Here is an 18105-nt window from a genome sequence, read left to right as displayed (position 1 = left end):
AAATAGTTTTCCAGAGGATCTTGTATGGAGAAACACACCTTCGTTTATGCCATATATATATATGACTCCTTTTTGACGGAGGTCTGGATTGCACTACACCAGACGGAGGTCCTTGTCTCACTACATTCTAATACTAGATATAAATCCATCATGAAGTGTTTTTTTTCTGGATCTGGTGAATGTGATATCGTGAAGGGGCCTGGATCCAGGATGTGACGATTCCACAGGGCATACTCAGGGCACAGTCCACTTTAAGCTTTCTACTGCAGAAAAGTTCCATTTGGAGAGCTCTATGGATGGCGGATAATGGACCATCGGCCAACCCCACCTTGTCCCATGGATATTCCGGTTACAGTCTTCAGACCTAGATGTTTCCTTTTATGTCAGTATTGGAGAAAATTGCCAAGACCGAAAACTCCCTTAAAATGCGGGGACTATATATTTATATATTTAAAAAAAAAGCCTGAGGAAACACCCAGCCTACACTAAATGCCAAGGAATTTAACGAAAAATCCATACAAGCTCAGACGTCGCCTCGTAAAAGGTCTGCGCATGGCAGCTTCTTCCAGGACTGCCTGTGATAAGTCAGCTACTGGAAATAAAAAACAGACTAGCAGCAAACACCTAAACCTTTTGCAACTCAACATCTTAGGCCTACAAAACAAGACAACAGAACTCCAACACATACTCAAGAAGCATGATATACACATAGCGCTATTACAAGAAACACTACTGCCCAAGAAAAAATAAACATCACAGGCTACACACAGTACAGATGCCTTTGCACCAAATGCCAGGAAGTTATGACCCTCATAAGAAACGACACACAAGCCACAGTAAAACAAATACAGAACAATACAGACATCGACACGCAGGAAATACTTCTTTGGAGAGGAGGAACAAAGTACACCATCAAAAACTACTATTGCCCACCATCATCAACAGCAGAAATAGACATACAACTACCACACTACACAAGGACAATAATAGCTGGCGACTTCAATGCACACACACCTTCCCTAGGCTACCCACACTACAACAAGCGTGGCAAAGAAATAGAGGATGTAACAAATGCCTCTAACCTACAACTTCTGCAAAACAAAACTTCACCTCCAACTTTCCTCCACAGAGCACACAACTAGCAGACCTGACCTAACTTTTATCTCTACAGACATTACCGACTCTTCTAAAATAACAGTACTTGAAGACATAGGTAGTGACCACAGGCCTATACTCCTCAATATTGGAACGCCAGGTAGATACCAATCCAGCAAAACAACTAGATGGAACTATAAAAAAGCTAACTGGGCAGCTTTTTCACAAGAAACAGACACAAGACTATCAAGCATAATGGAGACAGATGTCAATTCAACCTACACAACTATAGTCTCCAACATCTTACAAGCAGCAAAAAAACACATCCCTCGAGTTAAGAAATACAAACCTTTTTTGGACACCCAAATTAGTAAAAGAAAGAAACATGGCCAGGAAGACTATAGAAAAAAAAACTACTAGAGAGAACAAGACAACGTACAACAAATTGACAGGGCTTATAAGATACAAAATTAAAACAGAAAAAAAGAAAAAGTGGACCACAACATGCGAACAACTAGATCTAAACAAGGATGGTCGAAAGACCTGGACCCTTCTGCACCGGCTAGCAGGAAAGAAATAACAAACCCCCAACCTATAAAAGGCACTGACGACATAATAACAGAAAACCTTAAAAAGGCTGAAACCTTCAATAAATATTTTGCCAGCATTAACAAGTCAAAGCCTAGAAAACAACTGCACCAGGCCTTTAGTAATATCTTAAAGAAAGAAGAAAAAGCTCCAACAGTCAACTGTCAGATCTTTGACACTCCCTTCAATACTGCCCTAAAAAGCCTCAAGTCAAGAAAATCCCCTGGACCCGATAAAATAACAAATGAAATGATTCGGAGACTAGGACCACAGGCCCAAAACTGTATACTTAACTTTATCAACCATACATGGAAAACTGGAGACATACCACAGGAATGGAGAACCGCAAACATAATACCCATTTTAAAGAAAAATAAACCACCTGGAGACCCAAAAAGTTATAGACCAATATCTCTAACATCTAACATCGGCAAAATGGCAGAAAAAAATGATCAATAACCGACTTTATTGGTGGCTAGAAAGTACTTGCTCACTCCACAATGCACAAGCTGGCTTCAGGAAAGCAAGTAGAACAGAAGACCACCTCTTTCATTTTATCCAGGACACAGTAGAAGGGTTTCATGAAAACAAGCACACTACAGCAGTATTTATAGATTTGCAGCAAGCCTATGATAGAGTGTGGAGAAAAGGTCTATTTTTGAAGATGAAAAAAATGGGCATCCATGGAAAAATGTACAGCTGGATCAGGGCATTCTTAAAAAACAGAACCATCCAAACCCAATTCAAAGGTGCCATCTCTAGTAAAAAAAAGTTTGGAAGAAGGACTACCACAAGGTTCAGCCCTTAGCTGCACTCTCTTTCTAATCTTCATGAATGACCTCCCGGACCTCATTTCGGTCTATAAGACACTTTATGCAGACGACCTTTTAATTTGGACTACAGAGAAATATCCAGTGCTGACTAGATCCAAACTAAATAGAGCCCTCACAACTATCTCCACATATTCAAAATTATGGAAAATGGAAATAAACAAAGAAAAGTCAGTTTATTCAATCTTTAGCTACATCAACAAAACAGCAAAAAGAAACCACATCCTAAAAATAGACTCTCAGCCAATAAATAAAGAAGAAAATCCAACATATCTTGGTGTAAAACTAGACCAAAGACTGTCTCTAAAACACTTTATGGCAGATTTAAAAGAAAAAGCATCACAAAGATTAAACATAATAAAACACCTAGCAGGAACATCCTGGGGAGCTGAAAAGAAAACCTTAAGACAGTTATACACTGGATACGTCAGATCTGTAATGGATAACTGTCTCTCCATACAAGTAGCTGCCAACAAAACCTATCAATCATCATTAGATACAATCCAAAACCAAGCCTTGCGGCTAATTAGTGGAGGTATGAGAACTACTCCCACAGCAGCCTGTCAAATAGACTCCAATATTGAACCTCTAAGTTAAGGCGCAACAGAGCAGCATTAGAAGCTATTGAGAGATACAGAAGGTTGGAGGACGATCATCCAAATAAATTACTAATGCAGAGAAATAAGAAAAACAACCAAAAAAAGCAAAAGATTCTGATCCAACTTACTGATGAACTAGCCCTAAAACACCACCTACCCAATAACAGAGAAAAAATTACCAGATTTTCAAACACTACACCCGGACTAAACTATTAACAACCAACCATCAAAACACATTTACTAAATAACACCTTAACAAAAGAATCAAATCCACTGGAGCTCAAAGTAGGCATGCTTGAAACAATTGAAAGCTATCAAAAAACAGCTATCCATATTTATACAGACGGATCGGCTTTCAAAGCCACCATCAATGCTGGTCTTGGTGCCTTCCTGGTCTTCCCTAAAAATAAACACTTTGAGATAAGCGCACCCTGTGGCGATTACTGCTCAAACTTCCAAGCCGAAATTTAGGCAATTACCATAGCACTACAGACAGTGGAAAACAAATTATATGAAGGAGTGCAACCACCATCAGATATTGTTGTCTTTACAGACTCCCAATCTACTCTGCAAGCACTTAACAGCAGCACCTCAAACAGCCCAAGAGAGTTGACAACACTCATTGTGATAATCCATCAGATGATATCAAAATTAAATATCAATATCACACTACAGTGGATCCCTGGACACATTGGCATCATGGGAAATGAAAAGGCAGATAAGCTATCAAAGGCAGGTTCATCTATGGAACAACCAGATAGACCTGTTAACTACCTCACCCTAAGGTCAATGTTAGTCAACAATCACAAAGAGGAGTGGCTCAACCAATGGGCATCAGAAAACACAGGCAGAGCCATGTACAAAGAAATGACTACGCCTAACAAACTGGACAGTATTAACTTCCTCCCCCGCAAAGAACAATCTACAATCTTCCAACTAAGAACAGGACACACACCACTATTAAATTACCACCTGAACAAAATAAACTCCACACAACTCCCCCTTTGCAGACATTGCGCCCACCCCTTTGAAACCGTAAACCATATCCTCTTTGAATGCCCCTCCCTAATTCACCTTAGGCAGACCCTACTTCCGCTACAGCCCAACATAACCAACACCCTGTACGGCAGTGCTGAACAACTGAAGAAAACAGCACACTTTTTTTCCTTGGCACAGTCTGCAAAAGAGCTCACAGCTCAGCAGCAATAAAGCTGGCTAGAAGAAGAAGAAGATATGACTCCTTCTGTCTCGGAAGACAATGGATGCGCCCAGATGAGTAACTGGCTTTGGTTTCGTCTTGAGATGGGCAGAATCTGGAGTGACATTTTTTTTTAAATTTTCATAATGACTTAAAATTGGATTATTTTATTTATGCATTGAATAATCTTGGCTTTTATTAATTGTATTTGATTTAATTTTCTATAATATCAGGCTATAATCCAATATTTGATGAAAGCTTTGAATTCCAAATCAATTTGCCTGAAGTAGCCTTGGTCAGATTTGCAGTCCTAGATGATGACTATATAGGCGATGAATTTATTGGACAGTATACAATACCATTTGAATGTATGCAGACAGGTAATAATTGTCCTAATTTATGTGAAGAAATACTAGATAGATCAAATTAATGAATAATTTATGTAATCCGAGGCTAGAGAAATAACATTTAATTAATAATTTATACAAAACTAGGCTAGATAGATACATTTAATTAACAATTTAACTAGGCTAGATAGATGCATTTAATTAATAATTTATTTATTTATTAATTAATAATTTATAATTAATTAATAATTTATGTAAAGCTAGGTTAGATATATACATTGAATTAATTATTTGTAAAAGCTAAGCAATCTAGACAGAATTACAAAATACCTAATGTTATGCTTGAATAGACTACCGGTACTATATTTCTAAAGTATTTTATTTTGGACTGGGTTTCTCCAATCATTCTACTGTTTATGTTAAGATATATTGGTTTGATCAGAAATACATTCTATGTAGTGAGGAGTACATTGGAAAATACATCCAATGCTTATTGCATTTTATAAAAGCAATTCACCAACATGGCTTTAAGTGTGCTAAATTAGAGATAACAAATTGCTTGTTTCTTCATGTCAATTGTGCAGGATTTCATGACATAATTTCTTTCTTGACAACTTAATGTTTGATCTGCTGAATATCATGTTCAACTTTTGTTATGCTAAAGTGGAAAGTAAATGTAATGTTAAAATGGTTTGAGAATGTCATGCTTGAGAATGTCATGCTAGACTTGAATGACAATGTCAGGTGGACAATATCAGATTTTATTTGAAGTACAAATTCATGTTCACATTTATGTCATTCTCAGGGTATCGTCACATTCAGCTGTTATCCAACACAGGCAGTCCCATGGAGAATTGTACATTGTTTCTTCATGTTGCTATCACTAATAAAAGAGGAGGTGGGGTGAGTGATTGTCACCATTTCTAACAAATTCCATTGAGAAGGTTGGAAGGGGGGGACTGTGGCTAGTATGTACTATGTTTACAAAGTTACTTTGTATTTAGTATACAGGTGACCTAATTTATTTTGATCTTAATGGCAGAAAGTGAATAAAAGAGGACTAGCAGTTAAAAAAAGTAAGAGGTCACGTGAGTCAATTGGAATGAAAACAGTTGGAGTCAAAAGTATTGATGAGACATTTAAGGTAAATATACAGCCATGTTTTTTTTTAACTAATTGTCTGATTGCACTGAATCCTGTCTATATGTAATCTGTTTATATCACACAGGGCACTGACTCGTGTCCACACATCATGTTATGTTTATATCACAAAGGGCACTGACTTGTGTCCGTATGTAAACAGTTATGTTTATATTACACAGGTCACTGACTGTGTCCACACATCATGTTATGTTTATATCACACAGGGCACTGATTCATGTCCATGTGTAATCTGTTATGTTTCTATCACACAGGGCACTGATTCATGTCCATGTGTAATCTGTTATGTTTCTATCACACAGGGCACTGATTCATGTCCATGTGTAATATGGTTGTGTCCATGTGTAATCTGTTATGTTTATATCACACAGGGCACTGATTCATGTCCATGTGTAATCTGTTATGTTTATATCACACAGAGCACTGATTCATGTCCATGTGTAATCTGTTATATTTATATCACACAGGGCTTGTGTCCGTATGTAATCTGTTATGTTTATATTACACAGGGCACTAACTGTGTCCATGTGTAATCTGTTATGTTTATATCACACAGGGCACTGATTCGTGTCCATGTGTAATCTGTTATTTTTATATCACACAGGGCACTGATTCGTGTCCATGTGTAATCTGTTATTTTTATATCACACAGGGCACTGATTCGTGTCCATGTGTAATCTGTTATTTTTATATCACACAGGGCACTGACTGTGTCCATGTGTAATCTGTTATGTTTATATCACACAGGGCACTGACTGTGTCCATGTGTAATCTGTTATGTTTATATCACACAGGGCACTGATTTGTGTCCATGTGTAATCTGTTATATTTATATCACACAGGGCTTGTGTCCGTATGTAATCTGTTATGTTTATATCACATAGGGCACTGATTCATGTCCATGTGTAATCTGTTATTTTTATATCACACAGGGCACTGATTCGTGTCCATGTGTAATCTGTTATGTTTATATCACACAGGGCACTGACTGTGTCCATGTGTAATCTGTTATGTTTATATCACACAGGGCACTGACTGTGTCCATGTGTAATCTGTTATGTTTATATCACACAGGGCACTGACTGTGTCCATGTGTAATCTGTTATGTTTATATCACACAGGGCACTGACTGTGTCCATGTGTAATCTGTAATGTTTATATCACACAGGGCACTGACTGTGTCCATGTGTAATCTGTAATGTTTATATCACACAGGGCACTGACTGTGTCCATGTGTAATCTGTTATGTTTATATCACACAGGGCACTGACTGTGTCCATGTGTAATCTGTAATGTTTATATCACACAGGGCACTGACTGTGTCCATGTGTAATCTGTTATGTTTATATCACACAGGGCACTGACTGTGTCCATGTGTAATCTGTAATGTTTATATCACACAGGGCACTGACTGTGTCCATGTGTAATCTGTAATGTTTATATCACACAGGGCACTGATTTGTGTCCATGTGTAATCTGTTATATTTATATCCCACAGACTGCTGCTCAACCTCTCCGAGATGGAAGTGACCTTCGTGAAAACCTTCACTTTGCTTTGTCCACCTTTAAAGATGCTTGTTGTTTAGCTCCTATAGCCAACTTGAAGCAATGTATACGGCTGCTATCTTCAAGGATAGCTAACTCAGGGGAGTCTGTCACATTGTCATACACATTAAAAGGGGAGGTAATGGTCACACAAGTTATAGGCAGCTTTATAACATTTGATAAATAAATGCAAATACTTTAGTGGTCTACATTTATCTAACATTAACTTATGATATTATAGCGTTGCTATAGCACTTGTTGTAATGCTCTTTTAAATGGATGTATTTAATGATTGAATCAATCATTATCTCATTGTAGTTTCCACATTTGGAGGCACATGGAACTGTTCCAGAAATATTTAAAAAATCACTTTCATCTTTTGATGATGTAAGTTACTTTTCTCAAAGTGTTAGAATCTTAATAAAAAATATTTCTGTTGTTGTTGCAGAACGAGGCACTAACATGTATTTAAGTTTAGGTTTATATATAAATAAATCATCAAAAATCTTTTTTTCAATATTAAGTGATGTTTGAGTTGTGTAAAATACATAATTGTAAAACAAATTTTCTATTGGGATCATACAGCATATTATCCTATTGAAATCATAAGCTAATTAGCTCATATTCTGTTTCATCTAGGATTAATATTACTTAAGCAAGGAATTATTTTCCCTTTATTAATTTCTAGTACTTTGTATTCTTTCTATTGTGTGTCAATGCTAATGAGTAGTTTTTATTATTACAACATGTGTTCTCAAAAGAAATAATGTTTGTTCTCATTGTTAGGCCAATCAACAGCAGTTACTTGTATGGCACCACAAGAAATAGCCACAATTATCACTTCCTTAACTATAGTTTTCAAGCATCTCAGAACATTTTTTTTACAATAGTTTTCAAGCATCTCAGAACATTTTTTTTTTATTTATCCATTTAGTTAATAAATGAATGCAAGAATGTACTAGAAAATGCTGACATCATCTATGATAAGGTAAGTTGATTCAAAGACAAGTTAAGTGTCATTTTAACCCCTGCAAACATTCAGCTTATTCCAGCATTCTCTGTTTTTATCATTAGCTTTTTAACTGTCAGAAATCTGGTCTTGAATGGCATGAAGATTTGGACAATGTGTGTCAACAAACTGGGCTGAAAGGGAAAAAGTTATCTAAGGTCAGTTTGTTTCTTAAGTTGTCTAGTCTTAATGCTTGAAGGGATTCTTCATCTATCTCATTTTATTAGGGGAATAGCCGCTATTAGTTTTGTATGGTCTATCTGTCTGTTCATCCATCCATCCCATTTGGATCTCATAAACTAGAAAAGATATCGAAAATCCGACATCATGATATTTTAGACTTTTCAGAGTTTTGATGCAACAGCTGCTTTTTTTCTTTCCTGAAAGCGAAAAATTTAATTTATAAAATCAAATATGCAAGCAGTTTTTTCATAAAAATACCACTATTCACTACTAATAGTTAGAAACAGGGAGACAATTTAGTAAGGGAGATGATTATTTACCATATTTTAACACATTTATACAAACAGTTGTAGACTTTTTGTTAAAAAAAAATTTTTTATTGCATTACTAAATTAAGTAATTTCTGTCATACTAACTACCTTAATTTACAAAAAAAATGTTTACTTTTCTATTTAAAGAGAAAAAGTCTATTTAATATACATATAAGTGGAATATAAATTAAAAACAACTAAAGGGAAAAGTTTTTACTCTAGGGAATAGTAATATTTGTTGAGGCTTTGAATGAGAGATCGGACCTTTACAAAACAATTAATCAATTAGATAATCATTCAATATCATCATTTAGGCCAGGTTCACATTTAACTTCACCTTCACCTTTTGCTTTCTCTGTCTTCCTCTTCATCTTCTTCCCTGAGTTTGAGTTTTTGTTTTTTGACAGTGGTTATGTCATCGTAGGGTCCATTTGTTGTATTAATCCTGTTTCTAATCTCTTTATTCGTGATGCAGTCTTTGTAAGTGACACCTAAGATTTAACTATATTTTCATAACTATCAGCTTATTGAATACATATGAATATTAACAATGTAATAATAATAACATGAATAAATCTCTATATCCAGTGGTATCAAGTATTTAGTCAAATACAACAGCACGTCTCTTCTTTTTATAGTTCATAGTATCTGATATTCTTTTTACCTGCTTGAGCGGACCATTTCGGGGGCTGAGTTTGAGTTTGTGTTTCCACAAACCTTGTTGTTTAGTACTTTTTAGTACTTTTACATGTCATTCTTTTCTTTCTAATAGATAGTTCAACAACAAAAAAGTGTTTTAAAAGAAAAAAAAAAGATAAATTGATTTGGTTCTTCTATTTTCTAAATATTTTTCTTTTAAATGATCTATTGTTATTGCTTATAATAACAAAACTATTGAATTAGTACCAGTAATGGTATAAGAATTTGACAAAAAACTTCTAATCATTTCCATTCAAACTGAGAAAATCAATTTTTTTCTTTTCTCTAAATGTTATATTTTCCTCTAGGCAACTGAAAATTTTGCTTGGAATATTAGAGTCCTAAAAGGGCAGGCTGACCTTGTAATTCAAGCTAAGAAAGATTGTCAGGAGTATCTGCGACAGGTTTGTTACATTTTGTTGTTATCATTGTTCAAACATTTATTTAGTTTATTTTTTAAGTCAGCTGATGTTCACAATTGATTTAGATATACTGACAATGGTACAGAAATTTCATTAATTTGTGACTAATGCTGAAAATGGGATTAGAGAAGAAATATACTTGACATACTAGCAGGTGTCTCAGCTGCTTTACTTCACAAACAACTTTTCTGAGGGAAAAGGTTTGTGAAGCACACTAGAAGGATAAAAAATTTATCTCCCATCCACTTGTTTCGAGGAATTTTGTTCTTGTGATTTCATGGAATAATTATTAATGAGAAAAATAGAACAATCACTGCTTCAGGTTTGTTGAACCAGTGTATTGATTTTTTGGAGTAATTTTATGGTAGTAGATAAAATAAATGAAACTTTGAAATAGTAAATATTTTCTATTACAGATCAAAGAGGTGGCCATTACAACAGGTCTTGCTAAAGATGATAGTAATACACCTGTGTTGGAGCAGGAAGACAAATGTCAACTTGAGGAAACATCCTGATGTAAGAAATAATAAGAGACTGGAGTAAAATCAAACTTCTAAAAGAAAGACATGATGATTAACATTTCTAACTAGAGGAATGAACAGAATTTTAAAAATATTCATTTGAAGGAAGTCTCACGATTTACAATATTCTCGCTTTTAAATATCTGATTGTTAAGACCTGATAGCTTGGCAATATCAAATCCATAGCTTTTGAACAGATAATTGCAGGCTTTAATTCTGATGAGAGCTCCAAGTTTTTGTGCAAAATAAACTTGGGCTGTGCTAAATGTAGGAAATGTGGATAACAGTATACTGAAAAACACTTTAAGCAAAAATAAAATTTCTTTTTGCAAAATATCCTCACAAAAATCTTTAAAAAAATATATTTAAAAAAAAAACATTGTGATGTACGATCTAGACAAACTTTTATTCTCTCTACTAGAAACATTGTGATGTTTCATTTATTTTTTTTTTATGTTACCATCTAAATTTGTGGTGTCAGTAAATCTTTGTTATAAAATTATGAATAAGTTTTAGTGACAGCTCAAGAAATAAAACATTTGGGAAAGAAAAAAAAAAGAGAAAAATGTTTAATTTCACTGAAGTTTTAAATTGAATAATTATAGTTGAGTTTATTGACTTTTTAAAAAACTTTTTTATTGACTTTTCACAGCACAATCATTTTAGAATGTTTCTAGTCATTTATTGTAAGCCTAGAGGTTTTCTTATGAAGAATGCTATGATTAGTCAGTCTTTGACTCAACTAAATATCTAAAATTGAGGTCTTGAAAATGTGAAAAATGAAGCTGAACCCTATCAAGAATATGTCTTGTGTTAGCTGTAAAACTTTTTCACTTTCCAGTTTTAATATTTTGATTTTAACATGTCTGACAAAGCAGTGCTTTAGTATTTGGTCGATTCTTGGGGGATCTTCATCTTTGTACACAATGCCATTTCATCAAATTATTTCATGCCCAAAGTTTTTGTGATCCAGATATGTGATAAAACATAACAGTGCAATACACTTTGGTGTAATTAATGTATTATGATTGGGATATCAATGGACCACCTGATTTTAGTGGCAGTGCTACTTTTTTTTCCTAATAAGACTTTTGTCTTTGTATCCTGACTAGCATGTTGTTCCAAATATTGTTGACAATGTCATCTATTCTTTATACTGTCTTCTAAATGGTGCAAATTTTCAGGTTCATTCCTTTTTTTTTCTGCATTTTTTTTTTCTTTTTCTTGTCTGGTTCTATGGAAAATATCCTGTTCAATTCCTAGCCCTATAGAGTTTTCATGTTGACAAGATTTGTTCTATTCCAAATGTAGTTTTGACTGCACTTTGTCTTGACTTTCTTTATTTCATTTTGATACCAAGGACACACAATTTAATTAATTTAAAAATTCATGAAATTGAAAATTCTTTTGAGCAGTCACTAAACATTATTCTTTTGACATTGTTAGGAATAGGTTTTGATATCGAATGATATACAAATCCCTAGTTGTTTTTTAATCTCTCCCCCCCCCCCCCAGCCCAATCCAGAATTGTTGTAAATTCTAATGCACAATCTTCTTAGATAAGTTAAACAACTTAGCAAGAAATATCATGATATACAATCTATTAAAATATGTTACACATTTTACAGGAAACATCATGATGTACAGTCCTCTTAGATATGTTATAAAGTTTACAGGAAATATCAAAATATCAAATATGTACTAAAACTCCTTAAATATCTAACAGAAACATAATTGTTAACAAAAAACAATGCATGGTACATGTAACGAATAACTTAGAAAGATGAGATAGTTTTGATTGTCGAAATACCATAATGATCATTACAACAAACTGCAGACTATAAACATCTACATCATGTCAAAGAATCTCTCTACCAGAAACTTCACAATGTTGCATTGATTGTAGATAAGCAATCAGATTGATAAGAAATAATAAAATGAATAGTTTCATGTCATTTGTATGTATGAATAAAAAAATAATTGATTCTATGTTACCATTCTTTTCCTAGGAAGAGCTGGCCCAAGGATATACAGGACCTTGGAAGGAAGAGAAAAGCAATACCAACTAAAAGGAAGTGACTTTGTTATTAAACCATCTACCATTTTGTCACTCTGTCCATTGTTAGGATAGTTTTCACCAGCTTTTAAAAATAAATATGACTTGTTACTCACCTCTTCATTCTATTGAATTGATCTCTTTTAGGATGTGTTCATTACAATCCAACCTTTTGTTTTGTTCACTATTATATTCAGTTGATATTACTATGTAAGTATTGAAGCATCTTTGTGTACAGTTTCATTATAATTTTCTAGAAAAATATTGATCCACTGTGCACTTTTATTTATTGAATTGAACTTAAGCTTTGTGGACTATACATATAAGTGGTATTATACACTGGAACTGAAAGTCTACAAGAGTAGTGTGCGATTTATACAATCAAAACAAAAACTCTGTGGACCATATACACAGACATAATTTTGTTTTGTTGTTTTCTATTCAGATTTTTGTTTTAAAACTTCTGAATAAACCACTCAAGTTTTTGTAATGAGTCATTAAGTATTTATGTTGTCAAAGTGTAAAGTTAGTTAGTTCATAGTCAACATTTCTTAACTTTGATTCAATAACTTTCCCCATCAGACTTCAGTATTTAAAGAGATTTGCATCCTTAGTTTGTCTTCTACTCTTTGTTAACATTTGGATTGGTCAGATAAGTTGACATTCTTGGTCAGATAAGTTGACATTCTTGGTCAGATAAGTTGACATTCTTGGTCAGATAAGTTGACATTCTTGGTCAGATAACTTGACATTCTTGGTCAGAAAAGTTGACATTCTTGGTCAGATAAGTTGACATTCTTGGTCAGATAAGCTGACATTTTTGGTCAGAATAAGCTGACATTTTTGGTCAGATTAAGCTGACATTCTGGGTCAGATAAAGCTGACATTCTTGGTCAGATAAGTTGACATTCTTGTTCAGATAAGCTGACATTCTTGATCAGATAAGCTGACATTTTTGGTCATTTTAAGCTGACATTTTTGGTCAGATTAAGCTGACATTCTGGGTCAGATTAAGCTGACATTCTTGGTCAGATAAAGCTGACATTCTTGGTCAGATAAGTTGACATTCTTGGTCAGATAAGTTGACATTCTTGTTCAGATAAACTTACATTCTTGGTCAGATAAGCTGACATTTTTGGTCATTTTAAGCTGACATTCTTGGTCAGATAAGTTGACATTCTTGGTCAGATAAGTTGACATTCTTGTTCAGATAAGCTGACATTCTTGGTCAGATAACTTGACATTCTTGGTCAGAAAAGTTGACATTCTTGGTCAGATAAGTTGACATTCTTGGTCAGATAAGTTGACATTCTTGGTCAGATAAGCTGACATTTTTGGTCAGATTAAGCTGACATTTTTGGTCAGATTAAGCTGACATTCTGGGTCAGATAAAGCTGACATTCTTGGTCAGATAAGTTGACATTCTTGTTCAGATAAGCTGACATTCTTGATCAGATAAGCTGACATTTTTGGTCATTTTAAGCTGACATTTTTGGTCAGATTAAGCTGACATTCTGGGTCAGATTAAGTTGACATTCTTGGTCAGATAAAGCTGACATTCTTGGTCAGATAAGTTGACATTCTTGTTCAGATAAACTGACATTCTTGGTCAGATAAGCTGACATTTTTGGTCATTTTAAGCTGACATTCTTGGTCAGATAAGTTGACATTCTTGGTCAGATAAGTTGACATTCTTGTTCAGATAAGCTGACATTCTTGGTCAGATAAAGCTGACATTCTTGGTCAGATAAGTTGACATTCTTGGTGAGATAAGTTGACATTCTTGTTCAGATAAGTTGATATTCTTGTTCAGATAAGTTTACATTCTGGAAGCAATACATTCAGATAGAAACAGTGATATGAAGACATTTGACTGGGATGGACAATGTTGTACCACCAAAATGAACAGAAGAAGATTTGGAGCAATTTAGAAATAATTAGACAACTAAACACTGTCAAGGACACTTTTATGATTTCCTGATGCTTTATTCTCATTCTACAGTGTTCAATATTGCACTCAAATTATTATATGCTTTTTAAAATCAAGGTTTTCTGTAAAGCAGATGAAAATGCTAATCCACCTACTAATGAAAATGTGTCATGCTATAGGATATTAATTCTAAGGTTTAAGATATTTACATTAATTCTGAGGTTTGAGATATTTACATTAATTCTTAAGTTTAAGATATTTACAGTCTTTTGATCATTTAAATGATCATCCATCTAGCTGTATAAATTTTTTTTAAAAATCAAATAGACCCCTAATTGCTTTCATTTTATGGTGGCACATAATATTATAACATTAGTGCCATATATACATTATGATATGTAATATTTTATTTAAGCAATGTCTTATTTTTGGGTTTCTTTTGTAAATTGTGATCTGTTGTTTTCATTTTTCAACTCTTTGGGTTGATGTATGCTCATTTTACTTTTCTGGTCATTCAAATGAATTGAAACCAAATAGTTCATGTTCACCTGAAAATAAAATGTATAGTCAAAAGCATACATAAGTAAACAAAAAAATGTGAGCAATTTTCATTTCCTGGTACCAATAGCAGTATTCACAAATGATTTATTTTCCTTTTAAAAAGGAATAGTCATTAATAACACTGGCAAATGATTCCATATTTTTTAAAATCTCTACATTAAATTGTACACAATTGTATAGTGTATATACTTCATACACCTCCAAAGTAAACACATTTAGAATGACTTTTTCTTTTTTGCATGAAATGTAAGTAGCATTTCTTGTAAACAGAACTTGAGCTTAATAGAAGATCTTATACGGTATCAATTGAACTTCATGATAGGCTCATTTAAGACAATTCATACAATTTTCATGTATCTTTTGGGAATGTGAGAAGTCTGCTTCAAGAGAAACATTGTAACTAGGTGTGAACTATGAACTGATAAGAGTCCTAATTTCGAAAGTGGTAGACTACAATTAAAATACAGACTAAACATAACTAAACAACAATGCTAGTGGAGACAGTGTGTGTGTGTGCATGCATGTATGACTTCCTCATTCCAGATCATTGGAGGAAATCCTTCCCAGTGGTCTTAGAGTTGTATATGGCTCCTGGTGATGGCTCTGTGCCTAAATGGACTATATATTAAGTTCCTTTGGGATAGAGCTAACTGTTCCCCATGAAGCAATGTTTTTAGCCTTTCTGAAAAATTAATAAAAGGTCAAGGTTGTTAGTAATAGGTAGCACATATTTTAAAATAAAATAGTGATTGCTGTTTCATTTCATTAAAACAAAAACGTCTTTGAACATTTTAGGTTTGTTTGATAGGTTTGTTTGGTTTCAATGTTTGTATGTGTAAATAGAGTTAGATACCATTATTTTGTACTGAAACTCAGTTTCAATTAACATATGGTTCATTACTTTTCTAATGTTTGAAATGAATGCATGTTTAATGTCAACACACTGATTGATTCAGAACCTGGTTTGTTCTTCCCTTTTGTTCATTGTTTCAATCAAATCACTTGTTAGAACTGTAGTGTTTCTTTTTATTTGAGCAGTCCTATCTTTTTGACATGTTTTGGAATCTGACCAGTGTCAAACTAATGTCTCCAAACTTTGTGCTGGACACTCTGCTCAATATTTGTTTATTCACGTTATCATTTGTTGTCTACATTGCTCAGCTTAGTTGTTTTTGGTCAGGTTAGAACTGCTTCACATATTGAGCAATAAACATTGAATGTATTTGTTAGTTGTACAGGGAACTCAGTTCAAGGTATACAAAAGTCTGTTTTATTTAATGCTCTTCCAAAACTCAATGATGTATTGAATAGATGTATTGCTATGTACAGAGATGTTTGTATTGCCATGGCAATATTTGTTTCTCTTAGGTTCAGTGGACATTGATTTGTGCACAAATTTTTTTCTTTTTAATTAATTTCCTAAATGTTCACTAACTCCACGTTTTATTGTTAATTAGATATATTCGACAATTTTTATTTTATTTTACTATTTAATTTATTATACCGGTATATACAATGACTTGAATTTTTAGCTTACATACTTTTAGCAATGACCTTCCATTAATTAATATATTTATCACTTTTTATAAGTCAGTGATGTTAGACTCACTGCTGTTGTCACCATAGCAACACTTCAGTTGATGTGATTCTGGAATCCATCTTTTCATGGTTAGTTAGCTAGTGTACTCAAATCTAATGGTGTGATATTGTCTGTCTCATCTGTTGTCAGTGTTTCAGACATGCTATTTAGATCTAGATCTCTCTCTGTTCCATAATGTTCTCAACACTCGGAAATAAAACACTACAAAACTTTTTGTGTTGGACTCGTCAATCTCAAACAGTTGGTAACATCGGACCATGTCTTTTTAAAATAATTTTTGTCATAGCTTCTCAAAACAAAAGGTGATCCATCCTAATACACGTTCTGATTGAGCTCCATATAATTCCTTCCTTGTCATTTTGTCATTTTAAATTAGCCGTTCTTATTCTGCCAAAATAGTCATTTTCAAGCTTGTAGATAAAATCAAATTTAAATAGTGCATGTAGTCTACTTTTCAAGTCGGCAGAAAACTGGAACACAACATGCGCTGGAACAAAGGCGACAGACAGACTTTGCTTTCTGATCATAATCACAGGAAATGTATGTTACCAATAAAGTACGAATGCCTGATGCTTTCAGGCGAAGTAGGCAATAACTTCTCCATTTCCTACTTTGCATAGTGTTTGCCTAGAACTGCTTCAGGAAAAAATGTTGAAATAAACTATTTGATGACTAATTTTCGCCAGTAATGTAAAATTGTCATGTTATTAAAAGTGTGCAGTTGGTTTTAAAAAACAAGACTGTCCAAGTGCTGTGCCACAAGTTTTTAAGGTCCGAGTGTGTTTGCTGTGCCACAAGTTCATAAGGTCCGAGTGTGTTTGCTGTGCCACAAGTTCATTAGGTCCAAGTGTGTTTGCTGTGCCACAAGTTCATTGGGTCCAAGTGTGTTTGCTGTGCCACAAGTTCATTAGGTCTGAGTGTGTTTGCTGTGCCACAAGTTCATTAGGTCCGAGTGTGTTTGCTGTGCCACAAGTTCATTAGGTCCAAGTGTGTTTGCTGTGCCACAAGTTCATTAGGTCCAAGTGTGTTTGCTGTGCCACAAGTTCATTAGGTCCGAGTGTGTTTGCTGTGCCACAAGTTCATTAGGTCCAAGTGTGTTTGCTGTGCCACCAGTTCATTAGGTCCAAGTGTGTTTGCTGTGCCACAAGTTCATTAGGTCTGAGTGTGTTTGCTATGCCACAAGTTCATTAGGTCTGAGTCTGTTTGCTGTGCCACCAGTTCATTAGGTCCAAGTGTGTTTGCTGTGCCACAAGTTCATTAGGTCCAAGTGTGTTTGATGTGCCACCAGTTCAGTGGGTCCAAGTGTGTTTGCTATGCCACAAGTTCATTAGGTCTGAGTGTGTTTGCTGTGCCACAAGTTCATTAGGTCTGAGTGTGTTTGCTATGCCACAAGTTCATTAGGTCTGAGTCTGTTTGCTGTGCCACCAGTTCATTAGGTCCAAGTGTGTTT

The 18105-nt window shown here is 34.3% G+C and overlaps 1 protein-coding gene across 5 annotated transcripts in view; it reads left to right on the top strand.

The window, feature by feature from the left end:
• Window positions 1-16869, top strand: part of LOC106074609 (inactive phospholipase C-like protein 2) — a 118195-nt gene extending 101326 nt beyond the window's left edge. For 4 of the 5 annotated variants that reach the window (XM_056043283.1, XM_056043285.1, XM_056043286.1 and 1 more), the window contains 10 exons: window positions 4544-4690; window positions 5463-5560; window positions 5700-5801; window positions 7317-7502; window positions 7682-7750; window positions 8298-8351; window positions 8438-8530; window positions 9874-9969; window positions 10404-10503; window positions 12518-16869. In XM_056043283.1, the coding sequence (XP_055899258.1) occupies window positions 4544-4690; window positions 5463-5560; window positions 5700-5801; window positions 7317-7502; window positions 7682-7750; window positions 8298-8351; window positions 8438-8530; window positions 9874-9969; window positions 10404-10502 (944 nt within the window). In that variant the 3' untranslated portion in view covers window position 10503; window positions 12518-16869. The remainder of the gene's footprint in view (window positions 1-4543; window positions 4691-5462; window positions 5561-5699; window positions 5802-7316; window positions 7503-7681; window positions 7751-8297; window positions 8352-8437; window positions 8531-9873; window positions 9970-10403; window positions 10504-12517) is intronic. The other variant, XM_056043284.1, reaches the window with a different exon arrangement.
• Window positions 16870-18105: the final 1236 nt, after the last annotated feature.

Source organism: Biomphalaria glabrata, chromosome 10 (genome assembly GCF_947242115.1).
Source record: "Biomphalaria glabrata chromosome 10, xgBioGlab47.1, whole genome shotgun sequence".
Lineage (NCBI taxonomy): Eukaryota > Metazoa > Mollusca > Gastropoda > Planorbidae > Biomphalaria > Biomphalaria glabrata.
The sequence above is the reverse complement of the archived record's forward strand: the minus strand, read 5'-3'. Positions and strand labels throughout refer to the sequence as shown.